We start from the raw sequence: 27,924 nt of genomic DNA, 5'->3' as shown, positions 1-27,924 counted from the left end.
AGCAACTGACAAAGGATTAATCTCCAAAATTTACAAGCAGCTCATGCAGCTCAGTAACAAAAAAACAAACAACCCAATCCAAAAATGGGCAGAAGACCTAAATAGAAATTTCTCCAAAGAAGATATACAGAGTGCCAACAAACATATGAAAGAATGCTCAACATCATTAATCATTAGAGAAATGCATATCAAAAATACAATGAGATATCTCACACTAGTCAGAATGGCCTTCATCAAAAAATCTAGAAACAATAATTCCTGGAGAGGGTGTGGAGAAAAGGGAGCACTCTTTCACTGCTGGTGGGAATGTGAATTGGTAGAGCCACTATGGAGAACAGTATGGAGGTTCCTTAAAAAACTACAAATATAACTACCATATGACCCAGCAATCCCACTACTGGGCATATACCCTGAGAAAACCTTAATTCAAACAGAGTCATGTACCAAAATGTTCATTGCAGCTCTACTTACAATAGCCAGAAGATGGAAACAACCTAAGTGTCCATCATCGGATGAATGGATAAAGAAGATGTGGCACATATATACAATGGAATATTAGCCATAAAAAGAAACAAAATTGAGCTATTTGTAGTGAGGTAGATGGACCTAGAATCTGTCATACAGAGTGAAGTAAGTCAGAAAGAGAAAGACAAATGCCATGTGTTAACACATATATATGGAATCTAAGGAAGAAAAAATGTCATGAAGAACCTAGGGGTAGGACAGGAATAAAGACACAGACCTACTAGAGAATGGACTTGAGGATATGGGGGGGGGGAAGGGGAAGCTGTGACAAAGTGAGAGAGTGACATAGACATATATACACTACCAAACGTAAAATAGATAGCTAGTGGGAAGCAGCCGCATAGCACAGGGAGATCAGGTGCTTTGTGACCACCTAGAGGGGTGGGATAGGAAGGGTGGGAGGGAGGGAGACACAAGAGGGAAGAGATATGGGAACATATGTATATGTATAACTGATTCACTTTGTTATAAAGCAGAAGCTAACACACCATTGTAAAGCAATTATACTCCAATAAAGATGTAAAAAAAAAAAAAATGCTTGAGCCAAGAAAGTATTTGGGTGGCAAACCAGTGAGTAATACTAATTTAAATTTAGTATCTTGTGTTCCACAGGTATTATTATTTCATAGTAGTATTTCAAGGATTATATAAAAAATATAATAGACTCCATCATCTTGAAGATCCTTGAAACTGGCATTTTTGCAATGGTATTATTGGCATTTGGGGTCAGACAAATCTTCATTGAGTTACCCTTGTGTTCGAGGATGTTTAGCTTTCCTACCAGGCTCTAAATCCCAGTAACGTCCCCCATCTCATATTTCCGAATCCTGGGAAGGGATACTGCCACAGTGCCAACTCCAGTAGAAAAATACCCAGAAGCACCTAGCTTTCCTGGCACTGGGGAATGGAAAGTCACGATTACATCTGAAGTAACATGGTAGATTAGATGGATGAGAGGGAGGAAGGGAGAGAGAGAGAGAGAGAAAGGAGAAAGTCAGTCTCTACAACATGTTAAATAGAAGAAGTGTGCCTAGTTCTTTATATGTTTTCTGGGCTTAATTACAGTAAGCACATTTTAGAAAAGTCCTTAAGGCTTTGCTCTCTAGCTTAATGCTGACATTAGTTAAGGTAATAACTATTTATTGAACACCAGGAAGAGCATGGTATGTAACTTCTCCTTCATCAAGCATGACCCAAAACTTGACAGAATGAAAAAGAAGGTGTCCTTCTCTACCTTGCATAAAACCACAGGATGATAAAGTATGCTCAATTAAAATAATTGTCAGAAAGCTCAATATAGAAGTACCTTTTTATGGTAAGGTATATTGAACTTTTTTTTTTTGCGGTACTCGGGCCTCTCACTGTTGTGGCCTCTCCCGCTGCGGAGCACAGGCTCCGGACGCGCAGGGTCAGCGGCCATGGCTCACGGGCCCAGCTGCTCCGCGGCAAGTGGGATCTTCTCGGACCAGGGCACAAACCCGTAGCCCCTGCATCGGCAGGCGGACTCTCAACCACTGCGCCACCAGGGAAGCCCCTGAACTCTTTTTAAAAGTCAAATATTAAGAGCTCGAATCTATCTAAAGGCAGAGCAATTGTTTTTATCTAATCATGAGAGGTACCTATCTACACATTTGTATAGCACAGAATATTAGAATAAAATCTGATTCTTATTCATTCCAACCATAATTCCCAGGTACAGATGAACTGGTTCATGTCTGTGGGTCATAGGACTTATATATTGTAATTATATTGTAATTTTGTAATTAGATTACCTGTAGAATTCAAGTATGTCACAAACACAGTAATTTATCCCAGAACAGTAAACAGATTCTTCGCTTAGTTGAAGGGCTCATTAAATAGTCTGCAGGTATATAATGATTATTTTATAAGCTAGACATCAAATTTAATCTGTGTTGGCTATAGCTGGTGCCAGTAAGAGATTGGGCTCCCTCCTCTTCTAGATTTACCATGAGTTTAGACAAACTTACTAGAGGTCACTTAATTAATACAAGCTGCTGCTCAGATGCTGATTCCCTAGAACATCTTTCAGGGTACAAAAGAGAAAACTACTTCCAAATTGCCATAACATAATCATGACACCCAAGCATATATGATAAATTTGGGCAGTCAGCAAACATAGGATACTAGTGTACTTCAGAATAGAGGGGAGGAAAGAGAAATAGAAGAAATTAAATCTAGGGTGCTCAGTTGCTGGCATGGAGTTAGGCATTAATACAATGTTCATTTTCAATGACTCAGACCTAAACATATAACAATTTAGGACACAGAATCAGCATCAGCTTAATCCTTCAAAGTATTTAAAGAGGAAGCAATAACTCTCTGGTCATTTCTATAACAGGAACAAAATACCTGTAATAAGGGGGGACTATCTGTATAGGGGATAGGATTCCACTACCAAAATCAGCCACCAGGGTAGCCAGGGAATTGGGGTAGATGTGGGAGGAGTAAGATACAGCCTCTCCTAAGACCAATTGTCTTCCTTTTATTAGTAGCAAAGAAAGGGAATGATATGTGAATAAATTATGCAGTCTTGGTAGTCAAAGGTGGAGATTACCCCCTAGCCCATGTTCTGGAGAAGCTCCAGTTGGCTCTGGGATTAGAAAGAAGGGGAAGGCGAAAGTGTTGTGGGAGGTGACCCCACTGACAAAACCAATGGCTGTAGAGAGAAGGGTGGAGCATAGTTTGGGTGTGCAGGTTTCAACTTTTGTATTCTTCTTCCTGTTCACTCTTCAGGTTCAACGTTAGAGTCTAGAGTTGCTGTTTTAAGTCCTTGAACAGGTTTAGCTAGACAAAAAAAATGATCCCATGCTCTTTCAACTTGTCTAGATACTTTCCTGCCTTCATCTGTGCTGCTGCAGGGAGGAGGTAAGCCTACTGATAACAACTCCAGACATGGTATTGGGTGTTCCTCCTTCTGTGATGTGATTGTTTCGCTCTTTTGGCAGGCAGCTCATTTGCAGAAGCTTGTCCTGACGCCCCTGTCAGCCCTGCGGTCCCTATTCCCAGGGCCCCAGAAGCTAATCCAGAAACGCTATGACAAACTGCTGGACTACAACAGCTACCTGCAGCGGGTGGTGGCGGATGAGTCAGACTTGGCCAAAAGGGAATATGAGGCCCTCAATGCCCAGCTTGTGGAAGAGCTCCAGGTGTTCAACCGGGCCGCGCGGAAGATTCTGTTGAACTGCCTGTGCAGTTTCATCACCCTCCTCAGGGACCTGATGCTTGTGGCCCAGAGGGTTTATTCCACGGTGGTGCCGGTAAGCACAGCACCAGCACTTGGCTACCTTGGCCTACGGAATCTGTCAGAAAGTACAGCATGCAAAGCAGCCTGCTCATAGCGTGCCTGAGTGTAGTGTATGGTGTGGCTTCTATTTTAGCTGAAGCCAGTCAGAGAATATTCTGCTCCTTATCGCTCTTCTGCACAGGAAGGTAAAATCAATTTTCCTAGTGCTGGTTTGCTGTGACTTATACCCTTGGAGCTCTTTTTGGAAACTCCTTTTCAAACACCAAACATCTTTCTGCTTTGCTCCCCTCATTGATGGAACCAATGTAGCTCCATCTGCCTGATGCTATGTTGAAGCTTATCAACTTATATTTTGTATTCTCTTCCCATTCAACCGTTTTTAAATGTTAACCATGACTGAGACATGGATCCAAAAATAAGGCCATCTCACCGTAATGACAGAAATAGGATATCAGTCAAACCAGTCTTTGTTTTGCTTTTGTTTTCCTCCAAAGAAGAGAAGCCTGACGTGTGTGTGGAAAAAAAAAAAAATATATATATATATATATGTATAAATACATGTGTGTATCTTAGCTTTCCATTAGGATATGATTTTAGAACTATTTTCTTTTTTTTAAAGATTTATTTATTTTTTTTTGGCTGCCTTGGGTCTTAGTTGCAGCACACGGGATCTTCTCTGAGGCATACAGGATCTTTTGCTGCAGCGCGGGGGCTCTTTGTTGTGGTGCGTGGGCTTCTCTCTAGCTTGTGGCATGCGGGTTTTCTCTTCTGTAGTTGTGGCACGTGGGCTCTGTAGTTTGCGGCACGTGGGCTCTCTCGCTGAAGCACGCAGAGCTCAGTAGTTGTGGCGTGCGGGCTTAGTTGCCCTGCGGCATGTGGGATTTTAGTTCCCTGACCAGGGATTGAACCCACATCCCCTGCATTGTAAAGCAGATTCTTTACACTGGACCACCAGGGAAGTCCTTATAATTATTTTCTGAAGAGAAAGAAAGATATTTACAACCTAATATCAATTTTTAAAAAAATCAGCTTCGTTTCTTGCCCCTTCATTTCAAGTGTATTACTTATCATTCGGCTCGTGTGATATTTAATGGACATTTGGAGGAAAATTAATTGTCCCTACTTTACTTTTTATTGTATATTTAATTAACTTTTAACTTATCATCTGAATTAAATTAAGTTGAATAAAGAGGTGCTACATTTACTTGGCTCAAAAGGAAGAACTATTTAAAAATAAGTAAGCAGTCCCATACTCATTCTGTGCCCAAACCCCTCCAACTCCTGCTCTCACCCCAACTGATATTAGTTCATTTTTATATACTTAGAGTTTCTTTGTGCCATTAAAAGTAAATGCAAATATATATTTTTATTTCCTACACAAACTAGCAAACTATAGTACATTCTGCAACTTGCTTTTAACATCCATGTCAGTACGTAGAGAGCTTCCTCATTTCTTTTACAGCTGTATACTAGTCCACTGCATAGCTGTACAATAGTGTGGAATCAGCCTCCTATTTTTTTGGTAACAACTTTATTGAGATATAATTCACATACTATACACTCCACCCATTTAAAATGTACAACTCAATGGTTTTTGTATATTCGTAAGAGTTGTGAAACCCATCACCACAATCAATTTTTAGAATATTGTCATCACCCCCAAAAGAAACTCTGTACCACTAGCAGTGACTCCACATTTCCCCCTAACCTCCCCAGTCCCAGACAACCACCAATCTACTTTCTGTCTCTACATATATGCTTATACTGGACATGTGGCATAAATAGAATAATACAACATGTGGTTCTTTGTGAGTGTCTTCTTTCACTTAGCACAATGTTTTCAAGTTCCATCCATGTTGCAGTGTGTTTCAGAACTTAATTCCTTTTATTGCCAAATAATATGACATTGTATGGATATGCCACATTTTATTTGTCCATTCATCAGTTGATGAACATTTAGGTTATTTCCACTTTTTGGCTATTATGAACAATGCTGCTATGAACATTCAAGTTCTTAGTGGATGTATGTTTCCATTTCTCTTGGGTATATACCTAGGAGTGGAATTGCTGGATCATATGGTAACTATGTTAACCTTTTGAATAAATGCCAGTCTGTTTTTCAAAGTGGCTGCACTATTTTACATTCTCAACAGCAATGATTGAGGGTTCCAATTTCCTCACATCTGTCTTTTTTATTATGGCTATCTTAGTGGGTATGAAGTGATATCTCATGTGGTTTTGATTTGCATTTCTCTTATCAGTCCCCTATTTTTAAACTTTTAAAGTTGAAGTGTAACTTAAAAGATTATATACAGTAAAATAAAAGAAGGAGCCTTAAAACACCCAGTCTTCAAAGGGACAAGGGGAAGGAGTAGCTATAGGAATGTGCAGAGAGAGCTAAATGGAAAGGTTTACCTGACAGGGTCTGTGACTATCAGTCAACACTACAGAAAGCAATAAATACTAAAGAAATTTATTGGGAAATAAATTTCCTTATCTCACTTTCCTCCCTTATTCTGATTTCCTGTGGGTGCTTCTCATTGCAAGAACCCATCTGGAAACAAGAGTGCAAGGAAGCTGTTGATACACTCTATACTGGTCAGCCTTCCAGAGCACAGAGCAGGATGGAAATGGGAAAAGAATAAATTTGAAAAAACAAACAAAAGATATTCAGCACACAAAGTGAATGCTGGTTAGAGTTCAGCAATACCACACTATGATTACTTTTTCTTTTGTGTATAGCATTTTTGTTTTTCTTAAAGTTAATAATTGTGTTTGTCTTTTATCAGCTTAATTTTCATTTGCCTAACTTTATCTGCCAGTTTGACTGGATCACTTCTTAAGACATTCAGATGTGTGATATATTCTATTAATTGTGTCTTCTTGCAGAAATCTCTTAGAGAACTTGTTATCTTTTTTATCTCATAATAACTGTAATCCTGGGATTACACTTCCTCATCATTCTGGGGAATCCCTTTACCTCTCTTCTGTGTGGGATCTCACATTTCCTTATCCCATGTTGACCTTCTTTCTTGCTTTCTGTCTTTATTTGGGGGAGCAAATTTTTGAGTAGTTTCTTAAGAAAGGAAAATTGGGAGGTTAATATTTTGACACCTCAAATATCAGAAAATGTCTTTATACTATCATCATATTTAATTGATAGTTTGGCTGGGTGTAAAATTTTAAGTTGTTCTTCCTGAATTTGAAAGCATTCCATTGTTCCATTGTCTTCTAGCTTCCACTGTTTCTGTTGAGAACTCTGGGTGCATTTTGGTTCTTGGTTCTTTGTATGCACTTTCCCCACCCTATCTCATTCTAAAAGTTTATGGAATTTTCTTATTGTCTTCATCAGTCTTAAATTTAATGATGATGAACCTTGGTGTGTCAGATGCTTTGTGGGATCCTTTCAACCTGAAAATTTTTGTCTTCCGCTTCTAGAAATTTTGAACATTTCATGGATGATTTTTCTCTCTTCCCTTTCTCTTTTCTCTCTTTCTGAAATTCCTGGGTTGTTCCTCTAATCTTGTATCTTTCTCCACTTATTTTCTATCTCTTTACTGCTTTGCTCTACTTCCTAAGAAAATTTCCTACTTAATCTTCAAACCCATCTTTTGATTTATTCTTATTTCTGTTCCCATGATTTTAATTTTTGAAAGTTGTTTTTGGCTTTCTTAAGATGAAAACAGGTTGCTTTTATTTTTATAAGACTCTTTCTTGTTACAGTTATGACTTAGATGTCTGATATACTTGATCATTCACCCCTGATAAAGAGTTGAGGACTAATTGGCAGCATTGAGCACCTAGATAGGCATTGAAAACTCTAAGCATCCACTACTGTGTAGAGCAATTTGACTGCAATTTCATTTGGGAACTCCTGATGATAGCACCATTAGGTCTTTCCTCTTAGGCTGGTCAGAGTCTCCAGAGATGTCCCTTCAAGTTTTCTGCCTAAAGGGTAATGGTTGACTGCTAGGCCTGGTTGGCAGGGTCTCTGGGTCCAGTCTATATCCACTCACTTAATTACCCTCTTTCTAACATGAGTCCCCCACCATTATTTGTGCCTAGTGTCCCCAGTCTAGATACTCTCTGTTTTACCATTTGCAGAAAAGAAAACGTCATCTTCTGCTAAGGTAGGGAAGAAGCAATCACCAAGAATTACTGAAATGGAGAAAGAATCTGGGGATACAACTGCTTCAAAACAATTCCAATTGTCTATATCTGCATAACAAATTACACCAAACATGGTGGTGCGAAACAACCAATAGTCATTTCTTACTACTGTTTCTCATAGTTCCGGGGTTCATTGGGATCAGGTAATCATTCTCAGTGTCTCAGTCAGATAATAGCTGGGGCTGAAGTGGTCACAAAGACTTTCTCAGGCCTCTAAGATTGGTGGTGGGAAGATGACAGAAGACTCAAACAGCTGGGGACTGGAATAGCTGGGGCCCCACAGACACCCACCCATCCCACCACCACCCCCACCACTCCCCACTCCATCTTTCAACATGGTCTTCTGATATGGTGGACACAGTGCAACTGGACTTCTTCCATAGCAACTAAAGTCTCCCTAAGGTGAGTGTCCCAAGAGAAACCAGCAGAAACTGCATGATCTTTTTTAGCCTAATCTTGAAAGTCAAACAGCATCACTTCCTTTATTCTATTTATTTCAACATTCTATTCATTGAGGCAATCATAAAGTCCCACCCAATTTTGAGGGAAGGGGACATTGACTCCACCTCTTGATGGGAAACATATCAAAGAATTTGCTTATTTGTTTTAACCACCACAGGATCTTAACCAATGTTTCTTGTTTTAGCCTTTTTCTCCTTCCTACTGTACCACCCCACCACATTGGAGAGCACTACTGCCATCAATTACTGGGTCTTTCTTCCCAAAATTTTATTGCTATTGTAATTTTTTCTCTGCTGTTTCCTTTTATTTAAGCTTGAACTTAAAAAAATCCTTGTCATTTTTGTGGGATTTCTGGAGACAACAAATTAGATGGTTTTGATATAGGAGTTTTAATGTTGCCCTAATTTTTCGCTGTGGAATATGGTATAATTTTTCACTGTTCATCACAGATCTACTAAATTCAATACCTAATATTGTTAAGTATTTGTCTGGGAACATCGTATTTCTACCTACAGGTACCACTGTTGGCTTCAAGCATCTCTGAAATTCAGAATCGAGTACTAGAAGAGGTTCAAAATCTGAATTTTGTGAAGGGTAACAGTGCTACATTTATTGAGAGGAAACTTAGTTTTGAAAGGAAGAAGACTGTGCAAATTCTGGTGAGTTTGGTAGCATTCAGTAACAATGATGACTATCACTTTTTTGCCTTGATCAAATCATAATATATTATTTTCCATATCACTTATGTCATTCTAATATCCTATAGTTTACCTACTTATTATATGTAGAATTTCTTGTCTATTTCTAGCCTCTATACTATGAACTCCATAAGGTCATAGATTTTTTACCTGTTTTGTACATGATGTGTACAAAACAAGTGCCTAAATCGTGCCTGACACAAAGTAGGCACTCTATAAATATCTGTTGGATGAATGAACAGAATTTTATAGAGCAAAATCATTACAGTTCAAACCTTTCATTTTTCTCGATAAGGAATCCCAGTTTGCAGAGATGAAGTGGCTTTCTCAAAGTCACTTAGTGGCAGAGCTGGGACAGGGGCCAGGCCTCTTGACTCCTGCCTAATTTACTGATATTATTTCCTGGAAAAATACATGCACATGTACAATTTACTTAATTAAATATTATTTATCAAGTGCTTAATACACAAGTGATTGCCTACAGCATGGCAAAGAATTAAAAAATTGTTCAACATCAAAGAAGGATTAGAACCTCTGCCTTCGTATTCTCAGCTGAATTTTCTTTTTTCTCTACAACACTGCCCTCATGTGCTAACTAGAGAATCTTTCCCTGCATAACTCAGCTAAATACCTTCACATAATAACTTGATCTCTGCCTCAACATTGAAATAATCCTTAATCAATGTATGGCTTCAACAGTTAAAAAATCTCCAGAGAAGAAATATCTACCAATATTTATCTGTGCGGATTTTATTATACATCTCTCTGAACCAAAAGCTCTCCTTACTTCTCCCAGCCGGAAGTGCCACGTCAGAATGACACTCACCGCTGCAAACTTCTATCCACGTACAGTACAGAGGAACTCTACCAAGCTAAGCGCAAGTGCAACGCTACACAAGAATATGACATCAATCTTCTGGAAGGGGAGTTGGTGGCTGTGATGGAACAGAAGGATCCGTTGGGGAGTACCAGCAGGTGGCTTGTTGACACAGGAAGTAAGTTTTTTTCATAAGAAGCAAAGAACTTCCACCTCTCTTCTAGTTGAGATTTTCCCAGGGGGCCTCTGTGTCCTTCTCTAAATGCAACTGTTTGGAAAGAGTTATAAATAGCCATGTTTCTTCTTTCTATTTCCTATCCAGTTATAAAAGGATACGTGTATTCCTCCTTCCTAAAACCCTACAATCCAGCAAAAGTGCAGAAGGTGGACGCCGAGAACAGGTTCTGTGATGATGATTTTGATAACATCAGCCTCTTTGTGTCTTCACGACCAGCCAGTGACAGTGTCACAGGCACCCCAGAAGGTAGCATAAGTGATAGCAGCTCATCTCTTAGTGGAACATGTGGGAAGTCTGAAACAAACGGTACTGATGTTGACAGTTTTCAAGAGGTAGATGAACAGGTAAGAATTTGAACCTGATGTAAAGACGCTTGGCTGTTGGAATCGTGAAAGATGTTCTATCTTACTGTGAGACTTGGTGGAAGTGTCAGCTTCTCTGTAGCACTTCTCTCTAGCACTTCGTCTCTGTGCACCTTTTTGCAAGGAATTTAATTCTCTGAGCCTGTTTCCTCAAATGAAGAAAAGAGGACAATAATTCCTACTTTGCAGAGTTGATGTGTGGATATTAGAGATAATTTTATATGTAAAGTACCCAGCACAGAGTAGGCACTGAATAAATAGTAGCTGTTACTACTTAGAGTGAAGATGGTCTCTTTATACTTCCCCCATGAGAGGAAAACAGCTCAATACTGAACAGATCACCACCATCAGCAGCATGTGGAAAACTGACCGTAGTTCCTCTGAGAGCAGTATCTTCATTGCGCTATCTATGAATCAGTCACTTTTAATCTCTTGCATAATGACATATACTATTGACATATACTGAAACTTTTAAAAGCTACCTTTCTCTCACTTAACCAGTGCAAAAGCTATTGGCATAACCCTTTCCCAAAATGGTAAGTTAACTATAATATAGGGTTCCTTTTTGCTACCTCAGAAATGTTAATCCCCAAGTGGTGACGAACTAACTGGTTCCTTTTTTAAACTTGCTTTTTTTTCCTTAGTGGCCTTTTTTTAAATCTGTATTGGGTCTTCGTTGCTGCCCGTGGGCTTTCTCTAGTTGTGGCGAGCAGGGGCTACTCTTCGTTGTGGTGCGCAGGTTTCTTATTGCGGGGGCTTGTTGCAGAGCACAGGCTCTAGGCACGCGGGCTTCAGTAGTTATGGCACATGGACTCAGTAGTTGTGTCTCGCAGACTCTAGAGCACAGGCTCAGTAGTTGTGGTGCATGGGATTGTGGGATCTTCCAGGGCTTGAACCCGTGTCCCCTGCATTGGTAGGCGGATTCTTAACCACTGAGCCACCAGGGAAGCCCCTAGTGGCTTTTTATTAATTAATTTTAACTTCTTTTTTAAAAATAAGGTTAATACATGTTCTTTATGGAAAGTTAAAACAGTAGAAAGATATATGTAAATTAATAGTAAAGGTCTTTATTCTCTCCTCAGCCCTACTTTTCAGAGACAACATGCAGGTATATCTTTTCAGATATTGTATTTACATGAGTGAATTTATACTTAGACGAGTGGGAACATATACGTGGTACCTAATTTTTTTCAGTTAACAATATATCTTAGATAAAACAGTACCTAAATATCTACCTTCTTCCTTAAAAATTCTGCATAGTATTTCATTATCTGGATACATCATAATTTATGTAACTATTACCATAATAATAGACATTCAGAATATTTTGAGGCTTTTAAAATTTCAAACAATATTTCAGGCCAGATCCTTGTTCATCTATTTTTATACACTTATATATGAGTATATCTGTAGGGCAAGTTCCTGAAAATACTGGAGTGTCAAAGGATATATAAAGTCTTGATATACTTTGCCATACTGCTCTTCAAAACTATTTTTATTCAACTTCTTTCAACAATACATTGATTGCTGTCCAATTCATGACTGATACATTAAAAAATAGTTTTATTAAGTTCTTATTTACATACCATACAATTTATGCAATTTAAGTATACAATTCACTGACTTTTAGTATATTAACAGGGTTTTGCAACCATTACCTGAATCCAACTTTAGAATATTTCCTTCACCCTAAAAGATCCTTTGAACCCATTTGCAGCTCCTCCTCTTTCTCACTTTTAGCCCCAAGAAATCTTTAATCACTTTTTTCCTCCATAGATTTGCCTTCTTTGTATTTTTTGTATTAATGGAATCATACAATATGTGGTGTTTTACAGCCAAGTTCCTTCACTTAGCATGTTTTTTGAGATTCATCCGTGTTGTAGTATGTATATGTATTTTGCTGCTTTTCATTGCCTAACGGTATTTTACTCTATGAATATAGCATATTTTGTTTATCCATTCACCAACTGATGGACATCTGGGGTAATTTCTATTATGAATAATGCTGCTATGAACATTTGTGTGCAAGTCTTTGTGTGAATTTCATTTTCTTGAGTAGATCCCTAGGAGTGGAATTGCTTATTGGTAAGATTAAGTTTTTTAAAAACTGCTAAGCTGTTTTTCAAAGTGACTGCCCCGTTGTATGTACCCAACAGCAATATATGAGGATTGTGAATTGCAGTTTCTCCACATCCTTGCCTTATTGTCTGTCTTTTTTATCACAGCCATCTTAATGGAAGTGAAGTGGTGTCTCATTGTAGTTTTGATTTACATTTCCCTAATGACTAATGCTATTGAGTATCTTTCATGTTCTTATTGGCCATTCCTGCATCTCCTTTGGTGAAAGGTCTTTTCAAATATTTGCCCATTTAAAAAATTGGGTCATTTCCCTTCTTATTATACAGTTTTAAGACTTCTTTATATACTCTGCATAGAGTTCTTTATCAGATATATAATTTGCAAGTACTTTGTCCCAGTCACTACTGATTCTAAACTCATTTATACATTACTATGTGTTCTTACCACTTTTCTGTCTTGAAGTTTCAAAAACCCTGTTTTTCTATTACTCATCCACTCTCTTAATTTATTCAGAGTTTCTGTAAGACAATATAATGTTATAATACCAACTGATAAATGAATTTTTATCAGTGAAATCTATATACTTGATTAAATGTCCTGGCTGGCTTTTAATAACTTCTAGGTTACTAAGAGAACTTTCTAAGTTATCTTAATAACCTAGGACAGACACTGGAGGACCAAATTTGTGAAGATGACCTAAAGCTGTCTTGATGTTGAGTTCTAGTTTTTACTTGGCTTTACAGGGACTTTTAGATTAAGCACCTCACTTAGGCTCTTTCAGCATGAACTGTATAGTCTAAAATTGCATCTAGTGCCTACTAGCTGCTACTGCAGAGTAATTGAGTAAACCTATTATGTATCATGAGAATTAGATCCATTAGAAGTTTCCATTGCTGAGAGGAAAAGTAATGAGATAATTTTCTTTTGCCCAAAACAGAAAGTATATTAATGATATCTCTCCATAAAGTGCTACTTGTTTTCTTTCTCCTCTGAGTTTCGAACCAATTCAAAACAGACCCTGGTGTCAGGAATATAAATCTAAACATTATTACAAATATAGCTGGATTAGAAAATGCAGCTTGGATCTGCGGCCACATAGAATCCCCTATACCTTTGCTCTGAGTTGAAATAACGCAACCCAAATTGCAGGTCTCTTCTGATCAAATAATAATGGCATGATCTCTATTAGTTTTCTATGCTGCATAACAAATTGTCACAAACTAAGTAGCTTAAAACAACATAAATTTATTATCTCACCGTTTCCATGGTCAGAAGTACAGGCAACAGCTTAGCTGGGTGCTCTGCTTGGAATCTCAGAGAACTGAAATCTAGACGTTTGCTTGGCTGTGCCTCTTTTTGAAAACCAGGGTTGTCTTCCAAGCTCACGGTTGTTGGCAAAACTTAGTTCCTTGTTCCAGTAGGAACAAGGTCTCCATTTTCTTGTTGGCTATCAACCAAGGACCACTGTCAACACTCAGAGGCTGTGCTCAGATCCTTGCCACGTGGCTGTCCCTATAGGCAGTTCACGACATGGCTGTTGGCTTGCTCAAGGCCAGCAGGAGAGCATCTCTCTGATTTCAAATCTTTCCCTTCAGAGGTGACTGGACTCTCTTTTAAAGGACTCACCTGATTATGTCAGGCCCACTCAGGATAGTGTTCATCTAACTCAAAGTCAACTTATTAGGGACCTTATTAGGCACCATTGTAAGATCCCTTTACCTTTACCATGTAATGTAACCTAATCACAAGAGTGAAATCCCATCATATTCACAGAGGGGATTATACAGAACAAGTTCAGCAGGAGGTGGTAATCTTGGGGTTCACCTTAGAATTCTGCCTACCACAGTATGTAAGATGCCTTGTTTGGCAAGCAGGATGTTGGACTAATGTGATAATCTTTGGTACTTCTTGAAGAGGACCAAGTTTAATAATGGCTAAAACCAAGTTTTAGAGGGAAGTAATGGCTGAGAATCAGTGCTCTTTTCTTTTTTCACATAAATAATACTGAGAACATAATTTTTGACATCAAAAAAGTTGTTTTGCACTAATTCTAGATTCATTGTCCGGTCCCTCCTCTATACATTTTTCAGCTGCTTATGACAATAATGCTATATATCTAGTGTGTCATTATTTTTAAAGTGCTTCAAAAGTCAGCAGGCTGTAACATATTTAAGTAGTCATCAAATGATGCTTTAGAGAGCTATTTATTGACATGAAAAGATTTTAAAATATATTTTGAAGTGAAAAAGCAGGTTGCAAAAGTTATGTGTACAATAATTACATGTTTATTACCACTTTAGGTAGGTAGGTAGATAGAAAGAAAAGTGGAGGAAGAAAAGGAAGAAAGGATAAAAGAAAAACAAGGTATTAATAAAAATTAGTAAATTTCTTTGTGTTTACCTTTATTTAAAATTGTTTTTTACAAAAATTACTTGTGTAATAACAATTCCTAATTGTTAACTAAAGAACAAGAAAGCTTGCTCCTGGTGGGTAAGAGAGAAGAATGAGCATTTTTCATGCAATATAACTATCCTGGCTTCCTGAGCTAATATGATATAATACTGTAAATGCTGGTTTTGTAGCTTTTTAGTTTTGGAAAGAAAGATTAAAATACATTATGATTTTTGTTGTTGCTAACTGGAGAACTGGGATGAAATCAATAAAATGAAATTCAGTGAAGATAGGTAATGTGGCTCACTAAGGGAGAATAATTAAATGCACAAATATAGCATAAGGAAATGCTGAACTGGCAATGGCACCACAAGGAAAGAGCTGGTGGTTATGAACAGTAGGTAATAAATTGGGTATGAGTCAATAATACGGTAATACAGAGTGTTATTTAAAAAGAGTAAATGCTGTGGAGAACTGGGTTGTAGTCATAAAATATTGTCCATAAAATGCGTCAGAGCTTTACAGATTGCAAAGAAGCAACTAATAAAATATACTTTCATAAATGCCAAGGTTTGGAAAAAAAGGATTAGATGATTATGTTTTAAATTTACAAAATTTTAATGTGTCTGGACTAAAACATAATAACACTGAAAGTCCAACAGCCTAGAACAATTAAAATATTTTTTTAAAAAAGAGAGAAAACCTTTAGCTCTTAAATCCATAACAGATTGAAAACTTCTAACCTGTAGTCTAACGTGATTGACTACCGTCTCTTTAAAAGCAGACTTACTTCCATTTTGAGTATCTATCTTAAGTGGAAGCACAAACATATATAAAACCCGAAAAATCCTCATCCTAAATTAATTTTGGACTATGATCATCTAAAATATTGAAAGTATATATTATAATTTTGTACTTTAAGTTTACAATTTTATGAGAATCTATATTGAGCGTTTAAAATATAAGCTTTGCCATAATTTCATACCAAACAGATCTAGGTGGAAGATTTTATATTGCCCTTGAGAGTATATGTGCCAAATTGAAAGACCACCACAGATATTTAGGAATCATATATTAGCAGGTAATTTGACCTGCTAAAAAATCTATAGCTGCACTGATAAAGTATATACATTATGTATAAAAATTGCAAAAGATGGCTAGCAACTGCTAATGTGGGCTCTTAAGATTATTTCAGAAGCTGTGTTATGATACATGATATTCCTGAAAGCTTTTGCAAACCAAATCCTCCACTCTGTTCTTGTGGATATATTCAATGTCTTCACTTTCTAAACAAAACATATTAGAGATTCCAGTCCCTTTCCACAAGAATACACTCTGCACATCCTTGCTAGAACAAGAGTTGGTTCCTAAAGTACTATGAGAAATGGACCAAGCACAGGATTTGGAGTTAGAAGATATGGTCCTAGCAGTACCAACTAGCTCTATGATTATGAGCTTTTTACTTCTTTAAGTCACAGCTCACAGGGTTGTTGAGGATAAAGCACATTTGACATGTAAACTGTTATGAGAGTTATAAAAGGTGGTCATTATTGCTACCACTCCATTGCTCAAGAATTTATGGCATCTCCCTTTTTGTTTTCTCTTTACTTTTTAAAATTACAAAATAACCCATGTCCACCAATCTGTTTTGTATGACACAAGATGATCTCTTGAATGTTCTTGTATGATATCCAAGCCCTTCAGCCTTACTTTAAAATCAAAACATATATTCGAATTCCTACTGTATACCAGATGTGGTCAATGGAACAAAGTTGAAATGTGGTTCCTCTCTCTGAGGTGGAGCTCATGCTAGAGTTGATGAGATGATATATAAGTCAGTGGTATCAGAATACCATCAAAAGCTAAATAGTCCAAGATCTGAAGAATAGCTTACACTGTACTTATACAGTGAACAACTCGGGGGTGAGGTGTGCTGACCCCCTGGGCAGCTGAAAATCTACAAAAAATTTTGACTCCCCCAAAACCTAACTACTAATAGCCTACTGTTGACCAGAAGCCTTACTGATAATATAAATTCTTGATTAACATATATATTGTATGTTTATGTATTATATATACATACAAGAAAGTAAGCTAGAAAAAAAGGTTATTAAGAAAATCATAAGGAAAAGAATACATTTACAGTACTGTACTGTATTTATTGATACTATAAGTTTATGTCATCTGTTTACAAAATGAATCATTTAATACCCACTTCAATATTGTATTATATGATACAAAACACTGTAGATGTTAAATGTATTGCTAACACTAGACATCAGAAATGAAAAAATAATATGAAAAAGCAATTCATATTTATTTACAGGTATAATGATTCATGCATTGAAAACAAAGCAGCAGCAATAGGACTGCTTTATGGTAGCCTAGTGTAATCAATATGATTGCTCCCTGGTAGGCTAGTCTATACACTAATGACTGAATCATTATCAAATTTTTATGGCATACAGTATTACAGCCATATTCATAGTACAATATTGGAAACATTGTTTACTTTTAAAAAACCACTTACCTGTGATGATAGGCTGATATGCAGTCTCTCCAATTATGAGGAAGAGGCATACTGAACAGTAATATAATTCTTTGAAAGCAAAGTTATAAAACAGTAAGAAAACGAACACATTATTTTTTATGTTAAATATCACTCATCTTATGCCTATGCAAGTAAGGGTAGACTAGTTACTATATATATTTTAAGCATTCATGATATACCTTACTTTTTCTTAATTTTTTTGATATTTCTAAACTATGTGGTTCGTCTGTGACTTTTTTCAAATAGTTGCAAATCTCCCCAAATTTTTCCAAAAATTTACTGAAAAAAATCTGCTTATAAGTGGACCCATTCAGTTGGGTGTTGTCCAGGGGTCAACTGTAGTCCCCCCTCCACATTACCCAGTCTCTTTCAGGCTCAACGGAGTCACCTTATTTCTCATAATTTCCTTTTTATATTGACCTTCAATTTTGAGAAAGTTAATCTGCTTGCCTTTCCCATATACTGTTTCCATGTATTCATCTCTGTACCTTTGAATAAGACATATCCACCCCTTTATCAACTTCGTCACCTGTAAAAGGTTACTTCTTCCAAAACACAGCTCACAATTAGCTGATATATATATCACCTGCATTTGTAGGGCGTTTTTTGTTTTGTTTTTTTGTTTTTGCATGTGCTCCTTTTTATTGGCATTTTTTTTCCTAGCTGGGTTATAAGTTCTCTGATAACATAATATCTGGTTATTAATAGATACTTAATAACTTCTAATTAAATAAATGAGTAAATGTTGTTAGTTGATTGCTAAATTTTATACCATAACTGAACATTTTTATTAACAGTCTTATGATTTTAGTGGAGGAGGGACTAATCACTTATTTAGAGGCTTCCTATACATCTAATAATTATGAAGTACTCTTTTGAGGTTAAAGAAAAATTCTTTTGACTGAAATATATTTTATTAGTCTCTCTAGGTCACTCAAATAATTTAAAATTATAAATTTAATACATTGTCATTATAAAAGTTTATAAAATGAGTCAACAAATAAAAATGAAAATCACCTCTAATTCTACTACTCAAAGAAAACCATCTAACAATATTAGACACATATTGCACATCTGATTCTGTATCTTTTGGGGGGGGCGCTGAGCACTTTATCATAAGAATTTTCCTGTGTTATTAGTCTCAGAAAACACTATTTTTATGACTACAAATTTCCTTAATGTAAGTATCTAGAATTTAATTTTTGCTGAACCTTTAGTGTTATTCCAACTTCCCTCCCACTTTTCACCTTATAAGTAAGTCGGTATTGCAGTAACATTATTATGCAATAATCTGTGCCAATGTTTCTATTTCATAGAAGAGACTCTTAGAGCTATTTCTGAATCAAAAAGTTAACATTTAAAAAATCTAATAGAAAGTGCCAAATTGCCTTCAAGAATGGACAGTTTAGACTCCTCCCAACAGAACAATAAGAATGGCAATTTCACTCTATTTTCATCTTGGGCCATACTTTAGCAAAATAAATCCAACAAAGGAGTTGGGGAGTGACTTTGGAAAAATAAGAAAACTTCAGCATTTCTTCTAAAAGCTTGGAAGTCTTTATTATGTTTGTCTAAATTTTTAGGCTCTGCTTCTAATAATGTCATTTGCTTCTGTGTCTAGATTTTCTATGCAGTTCATGCCTTTCAGGCACGGAGTGACCATGAACTCAGCCTTCAGGAATACCAAAGAGTTCATATACTTAGATTTTGTGACCTAAGTGGCAACAAAGAGTGGTGGTTAGCTGAAGTTCAAGGGCAGAAGGGCTATGTTCCAGCTAACTACCTTGGGAAGATGACTTATGCTTAAGAAAATAAGCCTTTGACTTTTATTTTCTGGCAAGTTGTTGACTGACTACCTCATAAAACCGACATTACAAAATGTTGACCTAGAAATCAAGAAACCTCCAAACTACATGAACTGATACCATACCAGGTTTTAAGGAAGACTGTACTTCCAAACAAGATTATTTCAAAATGTATTATGAAGAATACATGTTGAAGGAAACACTAAACGAACAAATAGCAAAACAAACAGTCAAAGCTCCAACTATCAACTACTTAAAAGTGATCTTCTGAAAGGGTAAATGTATTTTTTATCGTCATGAAAGGTTGGATTTAAGGACAAGGTTTTTTCAATTTACTGTATTTTATTTTTCTGTATTATATATTTTGCCTTCAATGTTTTTGTTTTTCATATTCTCTCTTTTGCACACGCATGCACATATATACATAAACACAAATATATACCATATACATTACATGGTTTACACACATACATGTGTACTATATGGTATAGATTATATACACATATGCATGAGCCAGGGAGTGTACTAAAGAGACGTAAGAATAGAAATTGTATACTTAATTAACAGTCAACTAGAAGTCTGATATGGACCCTCTATTTTCTTTTTTTGGCCACATGGCACACCACAGGGCATGTGGGATCTTAGCTCCCCAACCAGGGATCAAACCCACGCCCCTGCATTGGAAGCGTGGAGTCTTAACCACTGGACCACCAGGGAAGTCCCTGGACCCTCTCTCTAATGTAAGTTTCGAACTTAAAAAAAAAAAAAAAGAAACCTGAATAACATAATAGTGATAACATTTACTGAATGCATACCACATGCCGGACATTGTTATAAACACTTTATATGTGGTAACTTATTTGATACTCACAACATTATGAGGAAACTGTTGCCTAAAGAGGTGAAGTAATCTATTTAGCCCAAGTCACACTGCTAGTAAGTGGTAGGGCTGAAACTCAAACCCAGGTCTGGTTCTGTGGTCCATACCCCTAACCACTACATGGTATACATTTACTATGAGCAAAGAACATAATGATAAAAGTAATGAACATTGATGAGGACCATTTTCCTCTTAGGTCCATATTTAAGTATTGAGAAGTTTTTCAAAATCAAGGGCTATAGGAACTTCCATGATAAGCCTAGAGAAAAGGAAGCACCTAGGTTTATTATTTTTATTTTTTGCTTAAACATTTTTGAAAGTATAATTGTTTAAAAACTATCCTACGTGATCACTAATGATACTTTAATGAGAAAATATTTTTGGATCACTCAATCATGTAGATGATGAATGGGGAATGTGTGTTCCATGTTCTGAGCTAAGATGTAAATAGTTTTAGTTGCTGATTTGTACTTAGACCAGGTAGGCATTGAGGATAACATCTGCTGTAACACAATGTCCCGGAACACTGAACTTTAATTTAGGAATAGCTCAGAACTGTCCCCTAAGATTTCAGGCATATTTTGTCCCAAGACATTTTATTGAACTAAAGATGCTTCTTTGAAACAGAAAAAAGATTAAATTTGACTTGGTGGTTTCCTTTAAACACCAAAATAAGGTGGATTTTCATTGTCCATATAAAACATTAAATTTTAAGATTAAAATTACTTTCAAAGATTTGATCTCTATAATATATATCGTTACATATATTACTGAGGAATACGAAAAACAAATGAAGAATGCTCCTTCTCAGAGAGCTGTTGACTTTAGCATACATATGACATGTATAACCACAGAAATTCATGATAAGGCTTTACATGACAGAAAAATTTATATTTTATGATATTGTTTCTAAAATTCTTAATTTAAACCTGGACTTATAAAGTTCTACTTATGTTTCTGCATAAATTTTTTTTTGATGAATAATTTGCACAATTTATTTTGCTTAGTGAGTTGTATGCTACATCATTTAATTGATTTAGAAAATAGAAAAAAATGTAAATATTGGATTTATATATTAATTTATGTTACCATGCTTATTGTTAAGTATTTTGAATATCACCCATGGAAAGGCCCCATATTGGAGCCAGCAAAATGTCCAGTGGCTGTCTTCACTACAGAAGGAGGCATATTTCTTTTATTTTTAAAACTTTTTTTTAATTGGGGTATAGCTGTTTTATACATAAAATATTTTTTTGAGTTGGGTACCAAAAGAAGACTGGACATACAGGGACTTTTTGTCTTTTAACTTGTGCCAACTATGAATATACCCAACCCGTGGGGAATTTTTATATAATTTAAATTAGTTGTGACCTAAAAACTCCCCCCACCACCCCCAAAATGAAGCATTATAAAAGTAACACATATCTGCTTTTCTGGCTGATATAAGTGACTAGATGTATATGAGAAGTTTTGTCTACCTGTGTGGTCTTAGGATTGATGCTTCCAGTCTGACCTTACAAGACACCACACCACTAAAATCATAGCTGCAGTTAGTTGCTGAGCAAGAGTTGTAATGAAGCCACCTTCTGCAGTCCCCCACTATTGTGCAGAACATCCATTACATTGTTGCTATTTTAAAAATACAACCTACATTTCATATGCCATTTAGGCTTTTTTTTTTTAAACATTATGCGATACACTTGTTTTCTAAGTATGTTATTTCAAATCAAGTAACTGTAATTTTGAGGTCAGGAATTATTTTGTTGGGTCTAAGGGAAATAAAATCCCAAGACAGTTATGATGTATATAAGTCTTCAAGAAGTTTAAAAAGATAAAACTGTTGGTGCCATCATTACAATTTAGGCAAGGTATGCTAATATAATTATATATTCTTTCTTTATATCTTTAAAATTATATGTTATTTTATAGTATAGAATTCTCTGAAATAGGTATTTTTACCAAGAATGAAGGGGAAATTTTTGTGGCTAGTTTTCTTCACAAAACAAATAAACAGGTGTATATATACATTTTATTTAGTATTTATTTTTAAATACAGATGCCTTAAACTATACACATAATAAAGTTTAGAAATTATAAAAAAACAGTAATACAAAGTTAACATGGGTGCTTAAGTCATGTGAAAAAGTCACAAGGCCACTATATGAACATTCCTTATATTTTAGAAAAATATCTGGTCTTAGTATAAAAATTCTATGAAGGAGGAATTGTGCAGAAGAGATATAATGCACATTGTTAATCATATAAATGCAGCATTGCATGGAACACTTTTAAGTGCTGGTATATTCCGTATCTTCCCTAAACTATAACTTGGACTTTTAGAGATGCTTGTCACTATTTGTGATGAATATTTAGATGATTTACAAAAATTAGTAAACATGGAATTAAAAACTCTTCACTTTTCCATAAACTTCTTGGACTTTTGTCAATTGCAAAAACCTCTCAAAGTTCTGTGAGTAAAGAGAGGAAATCTTCATATTCTAAGATGGCAAAACCACTTTATTTAAATCCTGTTTGTCATAACTACAGTTTCTTAAGGCACTCAGTGCACCGTTCAATACTGAATACATCTAAAAACCTCACAAAATTTAAGCTAAATTAGGCATATAAGTTTACATTATAGTTGATGAGGAAGGAATTAAATTTGATTGATTGGAAGGACACTAGACTTTATACTCTCGAGATATCCTACTACTTATGGAATGATACTATTTTTAAAGTCTATTTAAAAAATTTTTTAAATTATCTCCCTCCTCTTATATATACTAAATAGTATATATATAAAAAGCCAGTCATTAAATTCTCTGTGATCTACAAGATTATTCCAATATAAAAATCTTTACTCCAGGAATTCAAGCTGAGTCTCTGTAAGCCAGTTACTGCACACACAATATTACACTCTAGATACAGACAAAATTTGCTTTAATTTTTCAGGAAAATAAGTCATTTTAGTATATACCAGAACAAGATGTTCTTGTTCAAAAATCTAGGGAATGTATTCTTAATTAAATACAGCTTATCTTACTTTAAAGAAATAATATTATGGTATGTAAATGTATGGCTTTCTCTACTTGCTTATATAATTTTTATAATTATTGCACCAAGTGTATTTCTATAAAATGATGTATTTCCTATATAACCTATGGTCATCACAGTTTATAATCTGTTACTAATAAACAGTACTACCACATCCTTGTTAAGAGTCAGAATCACCTAACCTTTGAATATTAGAGGTCTTTCATTTGATCTCATTCATTATCATCATACAGGAGGAAACCAAGATCACACAGCTAATACATGGAGGGACTGGGATTCAAAAACAGGTCTTCTGACTTTAAGCCAGTGTTCTTTTAACGTTTTCTTTAAGTCACTAAATTATCTGATTAAATAATCTAATGGAAAGCACGATATACAAAACAGAAAAGTGATATTGACCAAATTTCTACTAAAATGGGATTTGAACTTACAATCCTAAAAGCTTGCTTTTTGGCTCAACTATATATCTGTCTATTCATTCACTGAACCAAAAGCTGCAGTGGGAATACCATGGTGTGCAAGACAAACAAAATCCTTGCCGTCACACAATTTAAATTCGATGGGAAAAACAAACGATACATAACAGAATAAAAGAAGTGATAAATATTATTAATATAAAGCTGGCCACTTTCATCACATGCTCAGTTAAAAAGCCTTGTAGCTCACTTAATGATATGGTAAAATCAAGGTCTAAGAGCTACTTGAGGATAAACTCTAATACCAAATATACCTCTATAAAATACCAAACTGAGTGAGTTATACATTACTAGATGTATGCATCCTACACATATGTGAAGATTCTAAATATATATTTATACACATATATAATCTATACAAAGAGCCATGCTCAATAAAAGTTAAATTACTTCCTAAACAAGTTTTCTAAAGTCTTCTCTGAAATACTATAGAAAGTAAAATAATTGCTTCTCTTTTCAACTCTATTCAGCAGATGTTTTGACTATGATGGGATAAAATTTTCCATTACAGGTGCCAATTGCCAATGTACAACTGTCTGCATTATTGCTTTAATTTCTTGTAGGTACTGAGGTTATATTAACTGTTATAGTTGTTGAGATGAACTTGTGTCACACTGTTGTTTTATCCAGTTTAGTCCAAACTGGCCTTGAACTATAAGCAAATAATGATGAATATACATTTTTTTTTGGTCTTTTGACACTAAAGGGGACTTGGAGTTGATGACAAATTGATATTTATTCCACAGAAATCTGAGTTTCTCAAAACAAAAACATCTGCAGGCAGATTTTAAACATGTAAATAGATGTTTACTCCACTTTGTAAGCAATGGATTATTTCAATATTGAATCGTAATTTACCATGAATAATTTAGTGCCATTATTTAACAAAGCAGCTTAAAATATCTTTCCTTAAAAAAGACCAAGTTTACTTTAAAAAGCTTTAAATTCACAGAAATCATTTATCAATATATTTTAGAATAATAACATGAGGAAAATATAGGAATTAAGGGAAAGGGTTTGAGATTAGAGGTTTATAGTGAAGTGTTAGTTGCATACATCAAAGCTGAAAGAACAAGGCTGCTCAGTCTAGTGAATGTAGGAATTTGCTGGACTTCTAGTTTCTGGATGAAATGAGGTATTCATGAAGTATAAAATATATAAAAATGGCTGCTACATTTTGCTATTGCTCTGATCCAGAAAGCCTCATGTCTTCTGTCAGAGTATGTATGTAAAACAAGAGCAGGATAATTTGCTAGCTTGCAAAAAGTCAACAACTCAGACCCTTCATACTTTCTGACTTAATGTACACACACACACTTCAAAAGAATCTCAAGACTTAATCATTATATGGGAGCTTCTTTTATACAAAGTTAACTAAAATTAGGTAAATTGCTGTAATATTTTGGGCAGTAAAAATAAAATCGCCTTTTTTTCATGGTACAGGAAGATGCTATCAGTATGTAAACAAATCAGAAATTATCCATCCACAAAGACTCTTGGAATGGGTATTTTCCTCAAGAATTCTCAGGAATGTGTGTAACCAGGAAAAATCAAAAGTCAACATTTATTAAGCATATACTATGTGCATATGTTACACTGGCAATGTGATGAAACTGGGAAATGTGAGAAAACTATTGCACTGAAAGGGCATGGGGGTTCACAATCTATCGGAAGAGATAAATCCCTAAATAACTGATATGAGGTGACAAAAAGGTAAAAACATAATACAGGGATATGAGAAATCAATTATGAAAAATTAATTTTGAAAATGGGGAGATGAAATATTTGGGAGGAGAGGGAGAATCAATTGAAATGAGGCTGGGACTGCCAATGAATATCCAGACTATGGCAGGGCGGGGAGTAGAAAACTTGGGTCATCCCTGGCTCTTTGTAAGGCATCTTATTCAGCAGGATCAATTATTGGGACTTTGCCAGAAGATGAATTTTTTAAAAAAATTCACACATGCTATCAGTCTTCTGGGATTCCAGAAGTTTTCATCAAGAATTAGTCATTCTAATCATTGTTTTCACATACTATGAAAACTGTCAAAATAAAAATGCTAAACAGATTTAAAATAAACATTTCCAAGTTTCATTAACTACTAATTAGCATTTTAAGGTAAGAAATAATAAATTTCATTATGAAGATTTTTATTAAATTATAGTATACTACAGTTTACGTCTTAATAATAAGATTTTAATCTTTAGGGTAATATGATATAAAAACCTACTTGGCCACATTACTTCTTGAGTTTCTTTTGGGCAGCCTTCTTCTTGACCATCTGTAATCGCTTCATGGCATTGAGTTGTGATTCTTGTGAAGTTGGACCTTTAAGGGATGCTGAGGGAGAGCTGCTTGATTCTGAAGTGGTTTTGTTAGTGGTACTTCCACTAGGCCCTGATGTCCCACTATTTCCATTCCCACTTAGTTGGCTGCTGCTTCCTGGAACCAAACTACTTGGACTGGGAAGACCTACTTTGCTAACATTGTCACAACTAACTGAGCGACTAAGGCCAGTTTTGCCCAAAGTTAGAGGTGGAGGTGGTTTCAGTGGTACAGTGGGTGAAGTGCTGTTACTGGAACCTATTTTGGAACCTATTCCACCTTTGGATGATGTTGCCAGACCAGTCAAACCCACGGGCTTCTGGTTAGCTGATGAGGTAGCAGGTTTCCCGCTATTGTTTTGGGTTGTTGAACTCAATTTTGCTGTGGATGGACCAGCAGAAGAAGTTTTGGCTGCAAAAGCTGCCCATCCAATTAGGCCACTAGTTGCTGAAGAGGAAACACTGGTACTAGAAGAATTTCCTGAAACAACCGTGGGTGCCTAAAAAACATAATATAAATATTAGAGCCAAGTGTAATTAACACCTAATATAATATTCTTAAACATATAACAAGTTTAATGGTTAAGACTTTTTATACAAAAATAATGATCTGGGAAATTTAAAGCATAGCACCAAAATTAAGTTCTGCTAAACTGATCTGAAAAAACACATACAAGAAAACCTATCCATAGCTAATGGGTGCTACCATTTATAAAGCAGAAATTATGGGATGTCATATTCTTCTTCTAATCACTGCAGAAAAAAATATATGGGAATTCCTTTTTGAGGACTGCTCCTAGATTCGGTTACAAGCCATATCAGAAAATCAGATTTAATGCTTTAACTTGTTTTTCACCCAAAAAGGTTACTATTTAGCTCAGTAAAACATCTAATTCTTTAGGCTTTGCTCCAAATGACTTGTGGATCATTTCAAAAACAGAATCCACTCTTAATGGACAAAAATGCTCACGCCCAGGATATGTAGGAGATGTCTGAGATGAAGAGGTTCACTCAATAAATATTGAGTGAATACGTAAGATTTTCAACCTATTTTTAAAAATCCCCCCCAAATTTTAAGCAAATAGCTACTGCATTGCAAAATATATACAGATACACCATGTTAACTACTTGGAATTGTACAACTCTAAAGGTCGAAATATACTAAGAAGGTCTCATGACTTTATTTTCACAATTTGTCCATGTTTCCATTGAAACTATCACAAAGAGATCCCTGCTTCTGTATAACATTTTTAATCAACTGCCTCATAAGCTGCATAGTGACATTTTGGGTATGCCTGACTCACTCCCAGATGTATTTCTTAAAGGTATAACACTTCAATTTCTCTAATTAAGTTCCTTGGCCAGTCAAAAGCTAACAGTGATACCAATGTCGCTACATAAATATTGTTCTTATTCATATGAGAACAATTTTTTTCACCTTAACGTTTAGGGAAAAATGCACTTTGTTCAAATTAATTATGGACTGAATTTTTCACTGGCACTTTTTCTACCTTCATATTCTTGAGATTCACAAAAGTGCTAAATACGTAAAAGGTAAAGTCTTACAAATAGTATCTTACTTTAAAATATGGTAGTTATCATGCTTAAAATATACTCAGTTATATTTTAGAACTGAACTCTGAATGAGTTGAGAAAAACGTTTTTAGTTCTTACAAAGTAGCCGTCAATATTGTCTGCATTAAACATTTTAAACCAATGTGAAAAATAATGTAAATAGAGTGCTCTGAGGTCTTTATCAGAGGAGGGTCCAGATTATTGTTCACATACTCCGAAAAACGATAGGTTTTTTTTTTTTTTTTTTTTGC

General features: G+C 35.6%; 2 protein-coding genes across 2 annotated transcripts in view; one reads left to right on the top strand and one right to left on the bottom strand.

The window, feature by feature from the left end:
• The window catches only part of ARHGEF38 (Rho guanine nucleotide exchange factor 38), a 154,922-nt gene extending 134,539 nt beyond the window's left edge, over nt 1-20,383 (top strand). The window contains exons 10-14 of the mRNA XM_022567071.3: nt 3,492-3,803; nt 8,938-9,081; nt 9,917-10,115; nt 10,260-10,519; nt 19,180-20,383. Of these exons, the coding sequence (XP_022422779.2) occupies nt 3,492-3,803; nt 8,938-9,081; nt 9,917-10,115; nt 10,260-10,519; nt 19,180-19,365 (1,101 nt within the window). The 3' untranslated portion in view covers nt 19,366-20,383. The remainder of the gene's footprint in view (nt 1-3,491; nt 3,804-8,937; nt 9,082-9,916; nt 10,116-10,259; nt 10,520-19,179) is intronic.
• The window catches only part of INTS12 (integrator complex subunit 12), a 41,050-nt gene continuing 23,695 nt past the window's right edge, over nt 10,570-27,924 (bottom strand). The window contains exon 7 of the mRNA XM_022567074.2: nt 10,570-26,598. Within this exon, the coding sequence (XP_022422782.1) occupies nt 26,014-26,598 (585 nt within the window). The 3' untranslated portion in view covers nt 10,570-26,013. The remainder of the gene's footprint in view (nt 26,599-27,924) is intronic.

Source organism: Delphinapterus leucas, chromosome 5, assembly GCF_059928025.1.
Source record: "Delphinapterus leucas isolate spDelLeu-1000000601 "Yukka" chromosome 5, BTC_Dleu_Yukka2, whole genome shotgun sequence".
NCBI classification, from domain to species: Eukaryota; Metazoa; Chordata; class Mammalia; order Artiodactyla; family Monodontidae; genus Delphinapterus; species Delphinapterus leucas.
This window is presented reverse-complemented; position numbering and strand designations above follow the sequence as displayed.